Source organism: Struthio camelus, chromosome 24 (genome assembly GCF_040807025.1).
Source record: "Struthio camelus isolate bStrCam1 chromosome 24, bStrCam1.hap1, whole genome shotgun sequence".
In the NCBI taxonomy this organism is placed as follows: Eukaryota; Metazoa; Chordata; class Aves; order Struthioniformes; family Struthionidae; genus Struthio; species Struthio camelus.
The window spans coordinates 8,825,933-8,844,299 of NC_090965.1; the positions used below are offsets into that span (position 1 = coordinate 8,825,933).

Here is an 18,367-nt window from a genome sequence, read left to right on the forward strand (position 1 = left end):
GAGCATGCTCCTAAAGTATTCAGTGTTTGCCTATCCCATTGCAACAAGAGATGGGAAAGGAGAAACAGCATTCTTGGTTGCAAACAGGTCCAAAGTACAAGCCAATGAATAAATGACTTATTTTGCACATTGCTGAAGTTCTCTGAAATTTCAGTGATGAAACTGGACAAAATGTAACACTCACATTCTGAAAAGTCACATTTTCTATTTGATCTGAAGTTTTCCTTTAGAAAATAAAAAGGAAAAAAATTGCTTTTCCTATTTTTCCAGCAGTTTTTACCCAAAACTCCTCTGAACTCCTGTCAACTGTTAACAGTCTCTAAAAATGCAGTACTATCAAAGTTATTTTATATTCGATACCAACATTTCAATGACCACATTTTATAAACAAAACTTGAATTCATTTATATGCTCTTGTCAGTACACAAAACCCAGAAACCTTCACCTGCTGTTCCTGGACCATTTCACAGTGGACATCTGGTGACATGGGATGGAGGTGGTCATTGCTCCACTCCCCGTCTTCAGGGCGATTGCTCCAGTGCTGGGCAGGGCCCCTCCAGCAACAGCTGAACCAAACAGTTTCTGACCTTCATGGCAGGTGACTCCTTTTATTTCTAAAATTCATATACAAATTCATCACTGTCCTACCTAGTCACACAGTCTGATTGCTAGGTAACACACTAATGCAACAGAGTCCTGGAAAACAGATAATGCTCAATGTTACCAGTCTACCAAGATGAGGGCACTGCGGTGCCGGATACAAACAGAGCAAGGCACTACTCCCATCACTGGAGAGCCGACTATCCTGGACGTGGAAACCTACGAAAAACTGAGGTTGTTATTCTGGACTTTTGTTACATCACTTAACTGCTTGCCATGGAGTAGCAGGTGGAGCAAAGTAGATAGAAAGAAGAAAAAAGGGTGGAAAGCACTGCCAAATGGCAGAAGAGAAGGAAATTAAAATTATCTTTTGATTCATTCTTAATTGGGATAGGCTATTAATATGGCTTGCTACACTTTCAGGATTGTATTGCTTTTCATGTAAGTATTTTATTTCAGTGTTTCAGGGGACAAGTTGTACAGCAGGCTGATGCTCATGCACGCTTGGTCCCAAAGGCTGCAGGAGGTTTCCTGGTGAGGGGCCCTGGCTGGGCAGGCTGGCGCTTGTGCTGCAGTTGCTACTCTCCCAGCCTCTCCTGGGAGCAATCAGGTACTTGAGTTCAGTAGCGCCGACACATGTTCCCGGTGTGAGTGGGCCATGCTGGGGCAATCCCCAGAAATGCCTCTGAAACGCGACATATGCCACCTGCTCGGTGATGGGAGGATGCAGCCCTCGTTGCATTCCTTGTTTCTCCCAACTACAGGTCCCCTTTGCTCGGGCAAAGACCTTCCCAGTTTGGCAGCTCACAGACTCCTTCGGGCTGAAGGCCAAAGGAGATGACACTTCTGCATCCTCTTTACAGAGTCAAAAATGAACGCTGCCTCTTTTTCATTCAGTGCATCATTTTTCTCAGCTCACTCGCGCTCTCCCACCACCACCTGCATGAACCCCGCAAGTTTTCCCACAGAGCAGCACACCTTCCCCAGGCCATTGCTCCACGGGAGCAGGCTGTGATTTCCTGTGCAAAGCGCTCAGCTCAGCCTTTGGCTCCCTCCTGCGCTCGCTGCCTTCCTACATCTCCCCTGGCCCATCCACATACAGGAACTGTGGTGCTTTAACGGGGAGTGTTCATTCCCTATGAGCACTGGCAAAGTTATCTCCACTGGCAGCACAGCTCTACCTTTGCTGTTACCTCCCTGCAAAATCCCTGCTATGGTAATTTCAAAGCAGCTTTTAATTTAGCTCCCAGCTTAGGTGCTGTGCACGTGACCACAGCCACGCTGGACAAGGACCAAGCTCAGTGCATGCAAAATCCATCGACAGAGCCAGGCTGATAGGCATCATCTCCTCAAGCCACCGTCAGTGGTTACACATCTCAGCCTTCCCACCAGCTGGCAATATTTAGGTTAAACTTGAGGTGCTTACCCTACTTTGCAAATTCAGGCAGAGCACTTCTTTCAGATGACGTTAAACTCATGCAACTTTCCCAGCCATAAAGCCTGGTTTAATCAAAGTTGCAATTAAACCTGACAACCTCATTGTGCATACTCCCTTAAATAAGATTATGAGCACCTAAAATCAGTCAAATTTAATGTTAATCATTAATCCTTTTATCCACTCTTCATCCAATTTAAATGTCCACACAATGGGCCTGCACAGACTTTTTTACTTCAGTTCAGAACAAAATTGAATTAAAAACTATTTTAATTAAATCAACACAATTTCTGAGTGATGCTATAGGAGGCATTTGCCACAGATGATTAACATCTCTGTTTGGTTAACCCTCAATATTATCTTGAGCCCTGTGTTCTCCTTAAAGCTCAAGCTCTTAGTATTTTGTGATTACATGGACATCTCCATCTATACTTAAAAAATAAGAGGTACAATTTGTAGCTCTCAGCTGGAGAAAGACGTTTTCACATAAAAGGTTCAGAAGGCAAAGAAAAGAAATATAGCTTCAAAAATTTTCAGGCGAAATGTCATGATACAAACACTTTACGCTGACCTTTGCTTCTGGGATTACCTACTGCTCAGACTCGGTGCTGTGCTGTGTTTGTGCAGGGCCTAACAGCTTATACTATCACCACTATCCTCATCTGAGGAGAAGAGAGTCTATGTTACATGACGATGAGCCAGCAGCCTCGGTACGCCAGGCGGCAGCTATCTCTGGTTAGAGTTATAGCGACCTTGAACTTTCTCTGTCTAATTGCCGTCTCCTCCAGCTATCTTTTCTGCAATGTTCATTTTTCAAAGCACTGCAGAGGGCAAAAAAAGGAACCTGAATATAAGTATTGGCTGCAACGTTTGCTGCCAAGTTGGCAGTAAAGATAAGGATTTTTTATTTTTAAAATAGACAGACAGTGAAGGGGGATAGACAAGTCTTTAGCAACTTTTACGGCCAGTCTTGCAATACAATTTCCTAAGTGCGTTCAAAACTTTTTAAAAAAAAAAAAGCTTTCATTGGTTCATTGGCAGCGTTTTCTTAAAGCACTCTCCTCCCCTTGCTGTTCACAACGTGCTCGCACCCTGGCAGTGGGGAAGGGAGGAGCAGGCTGCAGCAAGGAAGCTCCAGCCTCCTTCTACGTGCGGGATGTGAGGAGCCCGCTGTGACTCACCCACTCCCATGCCCAGTGAAGAGCTCAACAAGGAATAAAACCCAAATTTAAGCAATACATTCATATGCAAAGCAGACCTTTTGTTTGCCACAGCAACACTGCCTATTTTCACATGGTTACCAAGTGTTGCAGCATTTAGGGTATTTCCTCAAGGCCTTTAACTCCTGGAGCCCAGGTATGCAGAGAGGAAAAAGGCAGTTTAACAGCAAGTTTCTCGCCTTCAGGATAGGAACAAAAGCTTAGGACTGTGATCCCAACAAAAGCAGGACTTCAGGCTGGTTTTAATCATGAGCCAGTTCAGTGATTTTAAGACATAATCCTGGCAATATCACCTCTTAGACTAGTTTTTCAGAAAGGAAGATGTTTAAATCCTGCAAGAAAATAAAAAAGTAATGTGGATAATACAAATTCGAACAATTCCTCAATTTTTCAAAGCTCTGTTCTTGCTTCTTCTCCCATACTCAGAAATGAAACCAAGCCTCACTATTCAGTTGTGCTAAACCAATGTGAGGCCGCCACAGACATCCAGGCCACGTCACCAGTGTCCCATTATGCTGCGGGAACAGGAAGTGGAGACATCATAGAAATTACTCATTTCACATAAGAGGTTTCTCCTGGGCAGGAACTATATAGAGCTAGCACAGGCTGGCCTTTTCCCCTGTTTCGGGAATCAGTCCTCCCATCATTTCCCATTTGCTGGAGTGGCTGCCAGCTCACCCCTCGGCCCAAGCCCTGCGCCAGGTTGCTAACACGTGGCACCTCTCAAGGAGACTCAGCCCTCAAGATCCACCAGCCTCATTCACAGCACCTTTCATAAAGGCCCTCTCTGAGCTTAACTGCTTTCCCCGTGCTCCTTGAAAGCGCCACTACTGCACCAGTTCACAGAGAAGGTTGTAATTCATATATATTGCCATGGCAGAGATTCCCATTATCCCTGCCATATGGATAAGAAGTCTATCCAGACTCCATAACCTCTGCTGTGAAATCAGAAGCTGTAAATCCCAGCAAATTCTCCTGGCTTTAGGCAACTGTGTTAAGGTCAGCAGCCACCCAAAATGTATATGGCTCTTTCAGACAAAGCAGTATATGTACACTGATATAGTTAATAGCTTGGCGTTAGTGGAAGCAGATGGTGCAATCTGCTGCATGCTACTGATGAAATATTCTTTGGAAGCAAGCCAGGGAAGAAGTGTGACAGAGCTACGTTCTTTTTTTTTTTCCCCAAAAAGGAAATACACTCTTCTTCAGTTTACACAAATCACAAGGGGAGTACACTTACTACAGAGTGTCACAGGGTTTCAGCAGCAAATACCGGAAAAATGAAAATAGAGTCTTAGCAGGTACCCTGTAGCTTTCACTAATTTAGGAATTTCCAGTTAATCTCTTTATCCCTGACAAACTGAGGTGCTATCACATACTGCATGTAATTTAGCTAATGCCCCCTTTGCTATAAGCCAAGTGCAGAAACCTTTAACAAAAGTCTTCACATCATGCACTGGGTAATATCTTTGCTCTGCTTCACCGATGCCTTTTTTACTACTTCTTTCTTTACTGAAAGAAAGGACAGAAAGACTAAAATATCTATTTTGATGAATTCAACAAATTGCACAAGCATAAGGAAAAGCCCTTGATCCAGATACTATGATGTTTTACGAGCTGAGATATGGACTACTGTCTTTTCCCTCTCTCCCAACTAAAGTTCTGAAGTAGCTCAATAAAGTTCCCACTAACATATTAAAATACCCTATTTCTTACAGAAGCAGCAGCTGCATTGTAACTCCAACGAAAGAGCCTTCGGGTTCATTGGGGGGGTTAATTAGGTTTTGGGGGGAATGGCATTATTTATTGAATAATCATAATCGTTATTTATTTATTTATTGGCTAGTAGAGTGAACAGCGAGCCAAAGGCGCTAGGGGCGGGGGGGGAGGGGGCGGCCCGTGCTCTCGGCGTGCTCGGGGCATGCCTGGCCCCCCCCTCGCTCGCCCGGCCGCAGGCACCGCCCGCCCCACCGGCGATATAAGGCAGCGGCCGCCGCCGCCAGGCAGCAGGCGCCAAGGCTAGGCGAGGCGAGCAGCGCCAGCTCTGCAGCGCTCCCCACCCCTGCCCGCAGCAGCCGCCCGGCGCTGGGTAAGGAGGTGCAAGCGGCGGGGTGGGTTGCGCTGGGACGCACCGGGTGGGATGCGCTAGGAAGCACTGGAGGCCCCGGCAGACCGACCTCCCCGTCTGCTAGCGTCCCTCCGCTCCGGAGCCCGTGGTCCGCTGTGTGGAGGGAACACTGCGGTAGCCTGCGTCCCTCTCCTACAGCTGCCTTGTCACCAGACAGCTGGGGCAAATGCATCTTGCTGGAGCAAGCTTTCAGCCAAAATTAAATTCCCTACTTAAATTCCAGCAGGGCTGGGAGTGTAGTGCAGGCGGCTTGGCCTGAGTGGGGCACTCCGCATGCTATAAGAAAAAGCAGCTAGATTATAACTAATGTACCTCTCTCCCTCTCTCGTTTTGTAGGATTAACATCTTCCAGATCTGCTGCAAAAGATGGAAACCATGCATGAGCTGATCCCCTTTGCCAAAGAAATGCTCAGCCAGAAGCCCAACAGGAAAATGGTCAAGCTGTATATGCTGGGCAGCGTGCTGGCTTTCTTTGGTGTGGTTATTGGTCTGGTAGAGACAGTGTGCAGTCCTTTTACCTCTGAAGAGAGGCTAGAGGAGGAGGAAGAGAAGAAAGTTGCCCCAACACAAGAGCAAATGAAACAGAAACAGGAGAATTTGATCTTGGAAAAGAGCAAGAAACCAACGATGATGCAAAGGAGCCTGGTGACCAGGCAGCATGCCTCCTAAAAGACATGCATCTGGAGAGGTATCTGCTGATCAACCAAGTAGAGAGAGACTGCTGTCCTGGTGTATCTGGAGGTAGTGGTTCCAGCAAGAAGAGTGAATGACTGGCCGAACAAGGAGACTGCAAGTGTGAGACTTGAAAGTAGTGAATGGTTATATTTGCTGCTGTGCAGCAGTAGGAAAAAATACCTTTTGTTGGTATAAAAATGTGCAAGATGCACAGCATGGTTTCTTATTTTTCTTACAGATGCATTTACAACATTTTGCAAAATCAATAAATATTTTATATGGTACCAACACTCTAGCTGAATTCATTTTAAACTCTTCTCCTTTTACAGATTTGCAAATAGGATTCTCTTGCAGAAGCCTTTGGCTCCTCTCAGCAAGTAGCTGGTTTGACCTAGTGAAACAGCTGAGGGCTGTAACTCGGCCCCTAGAACAGAGACACTCAGGGGGGGCTATTTTGGGACTAGCAGTTTTAGAGTTTCCTTAACTTCAGAAGCTGCTCCCATCTGAAACCAAAATGGGCCAAATGGGGGAGGGGGAGGACAGACAGATGAAATGACCTAGCAAGCCAGGAGGGGGGCAAAAACAGCCCAGAAGGTCCAGTCCTGAACTGCTCCACATAGCAGTGCTCAACTTGTTACAGGACTTTCCCTCTGTCAAAATGATTCATGGGCTTAGTCCTGAACACAACAGATTCTTACTGTGTTATTTAAGTTGGTTAAACAAACTCTTCAGGTGACTGTAGCTAAAAGGTCCCGACCACGCTATAAAATAGAGGGAAGAGAAACAGTCTCCACTACCTGCTTCTGAAGGAAAAATATCCCTCTTTATCCATCCCAAAAGGCAGAGCCAGAGGGTAGGGGCATGCTTCCTATCTCGCACAGAAACGGTAAGATGTACCAACAATATGCCCATATGTAGCTAAAAGCAAAACAATTGTTACACACAGCAGGAGATTATGGTAAATGAAAAAGCACTGCCTGGTATCAACTAGTGTCGAATACATTGCTCCTCCTAGAGCTGCATAAATTTAAGACCACAATCTCAGAATCTAAGAACCTAGCTGAAGTCCACCCTTACATTTCAAAATACATAACCATGTAATTCATTGTGTTGACAATTATTTTTGTTAAAAAATAGCAGCACATTGTAGAGGAGGAATCCTAGTGAGTCTGCACAAAAAATCTTCAAGTTTTGAATAAAGTGTAAAATATCTTTTCTTTATAGGAAAAAGAACGGTGTCCAATTAAAAATGGCTTTTGAGAAATACTTCATTTAGGCTGCAACCAAGCATTTTGGTCTCTTGCACGACTGGAACAATTCAACGCCTCACTGATATCAACAGAAGTTTCAATGGCAAACAGAAGAGGAACATTCAGGCCTGAAGAAAATAATCAGCTGACTAGTTCCCCACAATTCCAACTTGAACCATTTTATATGTTTGTAGCATGGACTCAGGTACAGGGAAAGCTAATCTGTTATTCCTCGTGGTATACTTCTTGCATAGATAAACCAGGTACTTAAATATCTATAATTATATGAATACATGAAAATACCACCCAGGTTTAAGTTCTTCCACGTTACCATAATTCAGAAGCATCGCTAGTGTGGCAAGCAGAGCTAAACAGACGATAAATTGATTTAACTCAGGTGAGAATCACGTCTTTGTCCGAGGCAGCTGCAAACTCTGTCATTCATGCATTAGTTCCCAATATTAGCCCTTCTTTACAAGTTACAGGTCTCTTAACCTGTTTTATGAGAGAGGGAAAACTTGAAAAATAAGAGGTACAGCTGCTCTTGACTGTCACAGCTGGGAAATCCAGCAGGACAGATTCAGGAGCTCTAGATGAATCCGTCAGGGATGGCCTCATCCCCTTCCAAGCTTGGGCCTTGCTTTTGTCTTCGCACCATGTAAAATAGCCTTCTCCTATCATGCTGGTGCCCTGCTGCCTTGCACCTCCTTTCAACAGAGTTATCTGGTCACAGGGTTTATAAGCTTAAAGCAAAGAGGTTTGTGGAACAATCAAAATAGCTCCTAAGGACAGCTAACTGGATTAGACAACTAAATAACTGTAACTGTACCAGCAATTCTAGAGCCAACCTGGTAAAATCATGCCTCCCAGGACACACACTTCTGCCTCCTGATGTACTGTAAGCTCAAAGCTCAACCTGAGAGCTCAAGCTGACACGTTACCGTTTCCACAACAGTTTGCATTTGATTTTAGATAAGAGTAGCTTTCTGCAGAGTGGCAAATTAGATATGCATTAATGCCCAATTTTACCATAATGACCACGTAAAGTCTTACTTAAATCATACAGTGATGAAGTCAATGGATGTTCATTTATCATCATGTTAACTACAATGAATGACAGCACTCATCCAATGCAGTAAGTTAAAAGGCTTTAGCAAACCTCTCTCTCCTTAAACTATGGCAAGAATTCCCAACTAGCCTGCTTTTCCCAGGCCTGTCTTCAGAGCCCTCCTCACACCTCCATTTCACTATTGACACCAGAGAGAAATTGCAGATAATCCCAGCCAGTGCAAATTACACAAATGTAATCACATGCAATTAGTAAACTGTGTCCACACAGAGAGGCAATGGAGCATGGCACATGCATTTCAAAGGTCCATGTGTGAATTGCAAAGAGAAATTTTGAGTATTGGGATATACCAGCGAACAACCAGGTGCAATAAATAAATAGATGTACAATCAGTACTAGTAAGGACTTCTCAGGCAAACTAGAGTGTGGAAACATGTAGAACATTTCGACTGGGTTAGGTTAAAGTACTAAAACTACACATAGCCCAAGGCGTGAGTTACATCACTGGATGTCATGAGGGTTTGATTTCTATTATTCTGTTTCTTTCATGACTTATCTGAATTCAGTTTACTCTAACCTGTAAAACTGAAAGTTCCCTGGTGCGTTACATCCTCAGGAAAATGGCAGCTGGCATGAGGCCTTGTGTGTATTTGCCTCTAGCCATCCTTCAGCACCTCTTCAAAGATCTTATTACCACCTGGGGCCTTATAATCACGTCCAGGCCTTTATAAGATGACAGAACTGAATGCTACCTAAAATGCAAAAATCCTCCTTCACTTCATGGAGGGCATAAGCCCTTCAAGGCACTTCAAGGGCATGAGCTGAATGTCTTTAGAAAGTCCTTGCTTGCTATTTGTGGTTCGGAATCTGCATATTTCAAAAGCTGCTAAGCTAAATTTAGGGGTCCAGATAAACGTATCAGCCTCTCCCTCCTCTCTTCCCCCATCCAACACCAAGGGCACTGGGAACATGGCTAGTGGCCAAGACTCAAAGCAACCACAGTCACAGTACCAACAATAAAATACCAAGGAAGCAATTTCTGATTTGGTTACACAGGAAAAAATAAATCCAATGTTTCAAAGTAACTTAAACATTGCTATATTTTTGTTAAACTGGCAGCAAACAGAAACATTGAGTCAAACCAAATTTACTACTGCTACTGGGAGTTCAGAGTGTATTTTTCAGGATTGCAGCTGCAATAGCAATGGCATTTGCAGGATGTAGGTATTTCCTGCATACTGTTTTCAGGAGCCAGGATGAAGCTGCATGCATCAGGGCACGAAAAGACAAAAGTTGGTCATAGCTTAACAGTTCATGTTGATATGCACATCTGCCCAACACAATTATCATTGAGGGCCACTCTTTATAATGTGGAAATTCCTATCTTTAAAGAAGGAATTATACCTGTGCTCATGGTAAAGTACTTTGGGAGAGTTAGGTATGAGAAAGAGTGTATTGTTGTCTACATCATAAAGAAAAGAAAAGCAGAAAAAGAGAAAAATCTTCTGCATTTAGCAAAGAGGTTTGATAATGGAATGGAAAAGAAACTAAAGAGGAAAATCAAATGGTATTTTAATTTCTGCCAAGTGCTTTTGAATCCCCAAGTTTGACTTGCATGCACAAACTTGCCTAAAACCCTTCCCTGTCTGTGCAACATACTCTTGCCATGCTGCGCCTTGTTGCAATGGATGGGAGGGACTCTCCAGCAGCTATTTGCTGCTCTGCCAATTTGCTGTCAGAACAAATTTCTTTCATGTATTCATTCCTTTCAAGTGAGCTGTGGATTGCACTAAATGAACAGCTTTATCTGTGCAGAGCAGTTAGTACAGCACCCAATCATCACACCTCTGAGAAATAGGGTTTAAAGCAGACAAGTGATACAGAAGTGACCTGCGGCAGGGGGGATTTCATCCAGCATAATTTAGATGAAACTGTCTCAGAGTAACAGCTTCTTCTTGCTGCCAGTGCATAGATTATGAATCTTTGCTTGTTTGCTTAAGTTCAGAGCAGTTAGTTGCTGCTGCCTGGCTATGCTCCCCCATGTCTCTGTAAAGTTTGTTATTAGGAGTAACACAACAACGCAGCTCTGACTGGACCCACTTTGGTTGTGGCTGGCCCTGCTGCAATCTACCCCATCTCACCTGCCAGGCCATGCCTCTGAACTGCTGTCCTCCTGCTCTCCTCTCCCCACCCACCCTGAAGATGAAAACAAGTTCTTAATTTGCATGATGCAAAATAAAACCAGAAAAAGCTGTGAGTGGGAGTAAGGAGAAGCAAAGCCCTGGAAGGGTAACAGGAGACAGTGAAAATCCACAGCAGGGAGCACGCAGTGAAGTGTGGTCCTTTGGCCTGCTTCTCTGTTGCCACTGCATCTCCCACCAGGAGACGCCAGCAGAATCTTTCCCTCACTTCATCTGAACACAGAACACACTAAAATGGCATATTCATGAAATATCATTTATAAAAAGTTTAAACGATGTCCAAAACAAACATACAATATGTTGCCTCACGTGGAGTTCAGTATCTCAGCTGATTTAAATGTTTTTTTTCCTTTGTTTTCCAAAGGCTCAGACAAAAATAAACAGTTCTGAATAAAAACTCCATATAGGTAATGCTCAGTCCCTCAGTGAGTACAGTGTTTTGCTTGATACCCACTCATTTGCCTCAGGTCCTACTTTTCACAGAGGTGACTGGAGTGCAAAGTATGTCGTTGCTCAGAGCACTTTACCTTCACGACACACATGCAGACAGTGCACAAAGGTTGAGAGTTACTGCTTTATTACAATATCCTAATGCTCATAATAACCAGCAGTATCTTAGAAGAGCCTCTCTTCCTACCCACAACGCAGATGAGATCACAGCTGAAGTAGGGTTAATTATTTCAGTTTTTCAACCCAAAGAATGAAATGGCCACTCCACGAGCATGACTGATGTTTAAAGCAAAGAGACTGGGAAATGGCAGGGTTCCTGAAACAGTGTTATCTGACCAAATGTAGGTTAACTGCTTCTTATCAAAGGGGGAAAGTTGAGGATGAAGCAGAAATGAGGGGTGGGGGATCTCTGGCAGGAGCAATGCCAGAGACAGCCACACTGCCCTATCAAGTATGTTATTAAATAAAATCATCTTTATTTTAAAGCTGCAATTGAGAAAAACGTATTTTAAATAATTCTTTCTGGCTCATTATAGTGGAGGGGTCTGTGCATGCCTGGCTGCACTGCACAGCAACTCTACTTTACTATGGAAGAGTTACTCCAAAGCAGCCTTCCTCAGCCAGTTGTAGGACTGCAATGTATGGGGGAGGCAAAGTATTTTTAGCCAGTTGGTTTTGCCAGGAGAAGGACGATACACTCAACATTTCTTAAGATCTGTGATGCCTGGGTAACTTTAGGGGACACAGTCAGCCTGAGAGACAGACAACCACTGCTTCGTGCCTATGCAAATTAAACCACGTTGCAGCTACTGCTCCCTGCGCTGCAGATGAGACTCTTGGCCTTGTAAATACAGTTCTTCCCCATGTTGAGAAAGCACAGGATCTAGCAAGGTAATTTCAGTAGCAAATTAATTTCCACAAGAGTCCCACAATCCATAAGTACCATGACAGATAATAAGACGTACTACTCTGTATGATGAAGATCACAGCACCAGACCTACACTGGTAAGTAATTCTCACCTATTATATAAGATCTTATGACATCCAATTTCCTGCTGCCTAAACATGGTGAGAAAGTGGATGTTACTGGATTTTTTTGGGACTATATTCACTTAAAAAAATAAGTGAGAAACTCCTGAAAAAACTCATAACAGGAGGCATAGGAGCAAGGACCTTTCCTCACAGAAAGAGCCCAGAATATTCAGTGTTTCACTGCAAACCTCCTCTCTGCCTCATAGCCCTGTGGAGCTGGAGCAGTTGCACTCCTTCGGGGGAGTTCAGCTCGGCCCTCTCAATCCCTGCTCTCTCTATTGTCACCATCTGTTCACATAAGTAGATTTAGGGGGGGGGACACTGGGTCAGGAAAACATTTTCTGAACTATCTGGGGTAGTATGTACATCCGGGGCCCCACTCCAGTGCCTCCTGCAGCACAGCATCCTGATGACAAGCAGCTGTCAAGGGCCTTTGAGTGCACAGCAGCAGCAGTGCTGGTGGGAACGCAGCAACCTGCAGCTCATCCCTCTCAGGTCACATTGCATCTAGCTCAGGTTGCCTTCCCTGCATCTGACCTGCAGCGACACTTTAAGTAGTAATCAGGCAGGGATTGTATCTTAGTATGTACCCACAAAGTATAGGAGTACAGTGTCAGTGATTAGCAGACCAGTGGGAATAAAATATGATTTTTAAGCACCTGCAGTAGCCTGCTCTGATGTTCTCTAAGTGAAACTTGATGCTGTTCTGCAAAGACACACCTCTTCCAGGGTGTTGTGCAAAATTCTGCATTTTAACATAGGGACAGGAAATATGAAAAGAGCCAGGCAGGACCCAAAGCAACACCGTCAGTTAGGCCGAGGTTCACCAGCTCCAGTGAGGAGCAAATCAGAGGTTTTGCCACGTTTATCAATCCAACTGTGATTTTTCCAGTGCTTTGGAAGTTGCAGCTCCTTCGCTAACAGGTTTTAAAGGACTGGCATTGCTGCTTCTTTCTGGAGCAGCTCTGCAGAGGTTTTTTTTTTTTCCTCCCTTCTCTTTCATGCTTTATTTCCTGACTCTACAGTGGGATGGGTCGGTTGCAAAAGAGTCTCATTCCCTTTTTGGGATTGGTCTTGGCCTTCTGTTTTTATTCTGCGAGGGAGAATTTCAAACCCGGTAAGTATTAAAAGTGAATCTGTCTTTAATAAAATATATTAAAAGCCACATTTAAATGTTTTACATAGAAACTGTACAGAGCTTGAAACAAATCGTGTCTGAGCATTTGTAGCACTGTTGATAATGGAACATTGTTTTAGCAAAGATTTGAAATTGAATCAAGCAAGTAACATGCAGAAATAGTTACTGAGGGATCAGGTGAGGTAGAAGGTTTCTGAAATGGAGAGGGCTTTTAGTGCTCCATTTTGAAATGTGTAACAAAATAATGACAAATGATTTTAAAGTGTTGATTTAACATTCTGAAAAATGTATTTTGTGGGGTTTTTTATTACAAAATAGATAGGATGTTTTTAAGCTGTGTCCCAATTTGTGAAAAAATAGTTGAAAGAGTCAAGAACTGTTCCTGCATTATTGCATTCACATTAGGAACTGCAGCTGCTCCTTTTTGCAGTTTTTCCCAGGCGAAGGAAGAGATATCCTGGTGCAGGGCAGAATGAGAGGCTCGGCACTTAACAGGCCCATTTAGCTTGCAGTTAAGTGCTCTCAGAGGCATCAGGAGATTTTTTTTGTAGGGTTTGGATAAATTAAATCCCTGTGCCTTGGTCTCCAGAGATGCTGAAAGGGAAGCGAGTGATTGTCACTGGAGCAAGCACTGGAATTGGAGAGCAGATGGCTTATCACCTGGCACGGATGGGATCCCATATTTTGGTCACAGCACGGACAGAGGCCAAGCTACAGAAAGTAAATGGCAAGCTAAGCACTCATACATGCATGTTCATGGCGGTGCACACACAAACATAAGGCGGCCAATCTCATATCACACATATATGCACACATACATGCACACATAATTATCATGGCACAAATACCAAATACGCGTATTTATATTCATGGGTACGCATATTCATGCTATCTGGGGCTTCCACATGCACAAAAATCAGATACGTGCATTCTACGTAACACATGCTGTAACATTTAAACTTGCCTAGTTACATACATATATTCCCATGTATACATTCTGCACCAGCGCACACACACACACCCTCATTCCACTGCAATGATATATACACTCCCGCTCACCTCACATGCACGTAATTCCATTGCAGACTGCACCAATAAGAGACAGACTGCATTGGGTAACGCATTTATCAAAGGAATAATTTTCCAGGCTCCCTTTAACACTTAAGAGGCTCCAAACACGCTCTCAGAAACTCCAGACTGCTGCTTTTAAGTCAGGGACACATTACAACAAGCACAGATATCCTCTTTTAGTGCCTCTTTTAGAGCTGTACAGCAGCAGACTTCCTGCTACAGGAAAATAGGTTTGAGGTGTCCCGTTGGTGTGTCCCAGGTTGTTGAACGGTGCCTTAAGCTGGGGGCAGCCTCTGCGCAGCTTGTGAGCGGCAGCATGGAGGACATGGCATTCGCTGAGCACGTTGTGAAGGAGGCAGAGAATTTAATGGGTAAGTTTATGGTTTGCTCTCAAAAAAACAGTGACTGAAAAAAAAAAAAAGCAACAACAGTGACTGGATGGGACGAGAAATATTTTCCTTAATTCTCCTCTTTGCATCCTGTTCTGTGGCTCCCAGTGCTGCTCCAGGCCCTCTTTCCAATCTTTATCAGTCTAGCTCAGTCCAAATTGCCCTCTTGATTTCATCTCTGTGCCCTCGTAACATCCTGTTCCAGTGTCATAATCCTGGATTTCATCACCACCAGCTACCGTGGCTGAAGCTGTCAATCAGCTCTGTAGCAACCTTGCTATTCTGGTCATGGGTCATCGCTACAGAAATGCAGTATTTCAGCTCAATTTGGAGCACCACTCCTCCCACCCTTGGCCCACAGACAACTCAGGGGTGATCTCCCTTGTGTCATGTTATTTGTTTGTTTTTCTGGTTCAAAATACAAAAACCAAATCACAACGAAGAATGTTTTTTGCAGCTCTCTTGTCTAGGAGAAGCGAAATAAGCCACGTACATTTTTACTGCCAGCCACTGTCTGGACTGTCCCTGTTCCAAAATGATAGGCCACAGCTCTGACCCAAAAAGCTGATTTTTAAAATTATTTTAGTTATTGTTCTCCAAGGATTGCCTCTGTTCTTCTGGTTTTAGTCTTCTCCTACCCAACATTAATGCCTGCTCCTCTGCTTTCAGGAGGGTTAGACATGCTGATTCTTAATCACATTGGCAAGTCGTACTTCAGTTATTTCGATGGGGATGTTGGGCACGTACAGAAGCTCCTGCAAATTAACTTCCTCAGCTATGTAGCTATGACAGTCTCTGCTCTGCCTATGCTGAAGGAGAGCGGGGGAAGCATTGTAGTAGTTTCATCCATGGCAGGTGAGTGTGGAGCAAGGTAGGTTAAATGAGATTTAGTCAAAAGACAACACGGGCTGATTTTCATAAGCGACAAGCATGCACAGACCCCCAGGCATATTAATAGTCTCGTAACTGCTTAACACACAAACCAAAAATTTTTTTAAAAAGATCTTTTTTTTTTTTTTTGAATTTTCTCAGTGGCATTTGTTCTCTGATGGTATCTAATTGCTCCAGCTTGATTTCTGACTAGCCATGTTCCTTGGAAATGATTAAACCCCACATCTTAGTATCTAGGCTCAATAGATCAGCAGAGCTAGTACACCTCCAGTTTTATGGAGAAAAGTGGAAATACATTCATTTCTCATTGTGTTGGCTTTCTGACTGATCATTCATCTTGATGTGGTAGGTCAAGATCTTCATATTTGTAGAGTCAGTTATTGACACAAAAACATGACTCTATTCTAATAAACTTCTGTTAGTCAGGAAACTGAATTAATAACAGATGTCTCCATCTCACAGCCAGTATGTTGGTTACTCTTTTGGTGATGAACTTAATTTAGTATCCAGAGAAAAAAGGGATTAAACTTTGCTCTGCCTCTCCTCTCTGAGAGTTTCATAGTTACTGCCTGTTGCTCATACTGAGCAGAGACATGAGACATGCTGTTGGACTTAAGACCTCAAGAGAGCTGGAAGCAGATGAGAATACTTTGTAATTCTCAGTTACTTAGGTGCCAGGACAACATTTCACTAACAGTAAATTCCCTTTGGGTAAAATACTTTATCTGAGGAAGAATAAAACAGAGGTTCATGCAGTGCAGCTTTCTGTGCTATAATGGAACTTAACTCTGTGTCTAGGTAAAGTTGGGTTTCCATTTACTGTTCCCTATTCTGCAACTAAGTTTGCCTTGGATGGATTTTTCAGCTCCCTGAGGCAGGAATTCAGCATTCAGAGTGTTAATGTTTCCATCACACTCTGCGTCCTTGGCTTCATTAATACTGGTAAGATCAGTGCTGTTTGATCTGGCTGATTAGGAACGGAACATCACACTAAGCTTTTTATCCTACCCTAAAGTCCCTTCACCACTGACCCTCCCTTCCACCTCTGTTGCTTCTGTTCTAACGAACCCCCCCCAAATACTGTGAATGCATAAAAAATACTCTCATCTGCTCTGAAGGACACTATTTCTCTCCCAAAGAGTCTCAAAACTAATTTCTTCACCAACTGCTACAGAAAAATCAACCACTGCATAATGACTGATACAGCCTGATATTCAATGAGTATAAGCCTTTGTGCCAGCTGCATATCTCCCATTATTCTCATGTATTGATACAATGATAAGTTATGTGAATGCAAGTGCATGTATTAGAGCAGCCTGAAAAATTCTACATGCACTGGAAACAGACAGCAAATTATTTTTAGCCTCACAAAATTGCCTCTTTTCAAATGTATACTGATATGTCTAATTTTAATAAATTATTTTACAAGTTATACCACCTGCATTCTCATCAATTAAACAACACGGTCTTCCTCAACCCTTCACATTGCTCATCATAAGTTGAACTCTTCAGGGAAAGGACTGTATGCATAGAAGGCTGAGAACAGAGAGAGTCCTGCTCTAGTCTTACTGAGGTCCCTAGCTGCTGCATACTGTACATGACATGAAGAAGCCCTATAGCACACAACTCTTCCAAGAGTTGAGCTCACAGAAGGCTAAACTGATGATAACTAACTCTTAAACAATACCTAACCAATCCTTATAGTCAGGCTATTTGCAGAGGGCAGTCCAAACCTCACTGAAATTTCTTTTATTCTCCTGGGCTAGAAAGTGCCATGAAAGCCGCTGCTGATGTGGTCCTGATGTCCCCAGCACCCAAAGAAGAGTGTGCGCTGGAAATCATCAAGGGGGGAGCTCTCCGGCAACGGGAAGTTTATTACAAATATGCTTCTACCAAAATACCCCTCCTGATCCGGGACTGGGCTGCAGAGTTCCTAGATTATCTGGTCAGGAAGCGCTACAATGTGGAGAATTTGAAGAAAAACTAAACCATCCTCCAGCACTTTTCCTCTTATCCTATGTCTCTATGCTACTTTAACCAGTGCCAAGGGCTACACAGAGCATCTCAGCTCAGGCTCCCCTTGTGCCTAGGGAATGCGATGCTGGATCCTCCAGTGTTTTACAGCTCTGCACAGCAACGTGTGAAGAGCTTCCTGCTCCCAGCGTGGGTGGAACGCTGCACCTTCATCTGCTGGTTTGGATCCCAGCTTTGCATTCCCTACTCTCAGTTCTCCTTAACTAGCACTGATGCTTCTGCATTTAAATAGAAATAAGGGCTAACCACCCCCTCCAACACTGCCTTCCAGGAGCATTTTTAAATAAAGAAACTAAGCGCCTGTGGCTCATCTAACAGTTCCAATTATGGGAGAAGAGGTCTTTAAATTTGCCAGTTTAGGAAGGTTTATTCTGTCCAATTGCCTCCTCTGCTGGTAGATACAATATTTGCAGCAGACAGATTATTTTACTGAAGAACGGTATACATTAGGACAGTCCACAGATTAGAAATTTCACTTTGTGTTTTAAAAAGTTTAATTATTTTAAGTAAATCACATCATCTCTAAAGGATCTGGTTGACACAACATGTGCTGTGGTACATGACGTGAAGGAGAGGAATTTCCTGCAGCTGCAACATCCCATCTGGTTAGACCCATTCCCTTCCCCCAAACTATGGAAAACTAGTAACATTAATTACTAAATAAAATCCACTAACCTTACAGTCTTGTGTGTTCTGTGTTCCCCCCACCCTTCTCCATTACAAATGCTGCTGTGAATAGGCATAATTGCATTGATTTGTCTTTCACAGGAAAGTTGAATTCTTG

General features: G+C 43.5%; 2 protein-coding genes and 1 non-coding gene across 5 annotated transcripts in view; 2 read left to right on the forward strand and 1 right to left on the reverse strand.

Moving 5' to 3' along the window:
* The window catches only part of LAMB3 (laminin subunit beta 3), a 79,404-nt gene that overhangs the window by 41,394 nt on the left and 19,643 nt on the right, over nucleotides 1-18,367 (reverse strand). The gene's annotated exons all lie outside the window — the stretch shown is intronic.
* On the forward strand, nucleotides 5,102-6,342 carry LOC104142315 (uncharacterized). Its single transcript, XR_011136236.1, has 2 exons — nucleotides 5,102-5,344; nucleotides 5,720-6,342. It is a non-coding gene; the product is annotated as an uncharacterized protein (transcript).
* LOC104142316 (11-beta-hydroxysteroid dehydrogenase 1) lies at nucleotides 11,878-18,261 on the forward strand. 2 transcript variants are annotated; one of them, XM_009672177.2, is made up of 7 exons: nucleotides 11,878-12,033; nucleotides 13,086-13,177; nucleotides 13,788-13,918; nucleotides 14,529-14,640; nucleotides 15,328-15,513; nucleotides 16,348-16,491; nucleotides 17,316-18,261. In XM_009672177.2, the coding sequence occupies exons 1-7, from the start codon at nucleotides 12,002-12,004 to the stop codon at nucleotides 17,534-17,536; spliced, it is 918 nt and encodes a 305-aa protein (XP_009670472.2). In that variant the 5' UTR covers nucleotides 11,878-12,001; the 3' UTR covers nucleotides 17,537-18,261. The 2 variants fall into 2 exon arrangements, with proteins under 2 accessions (XP_009670472.2, XP_068774692.1); XM_068918591.1 differs by lacking the exon at nucleotides 16,348-16,491 and having other exon boundaries at nucleotides 17,316-17,670.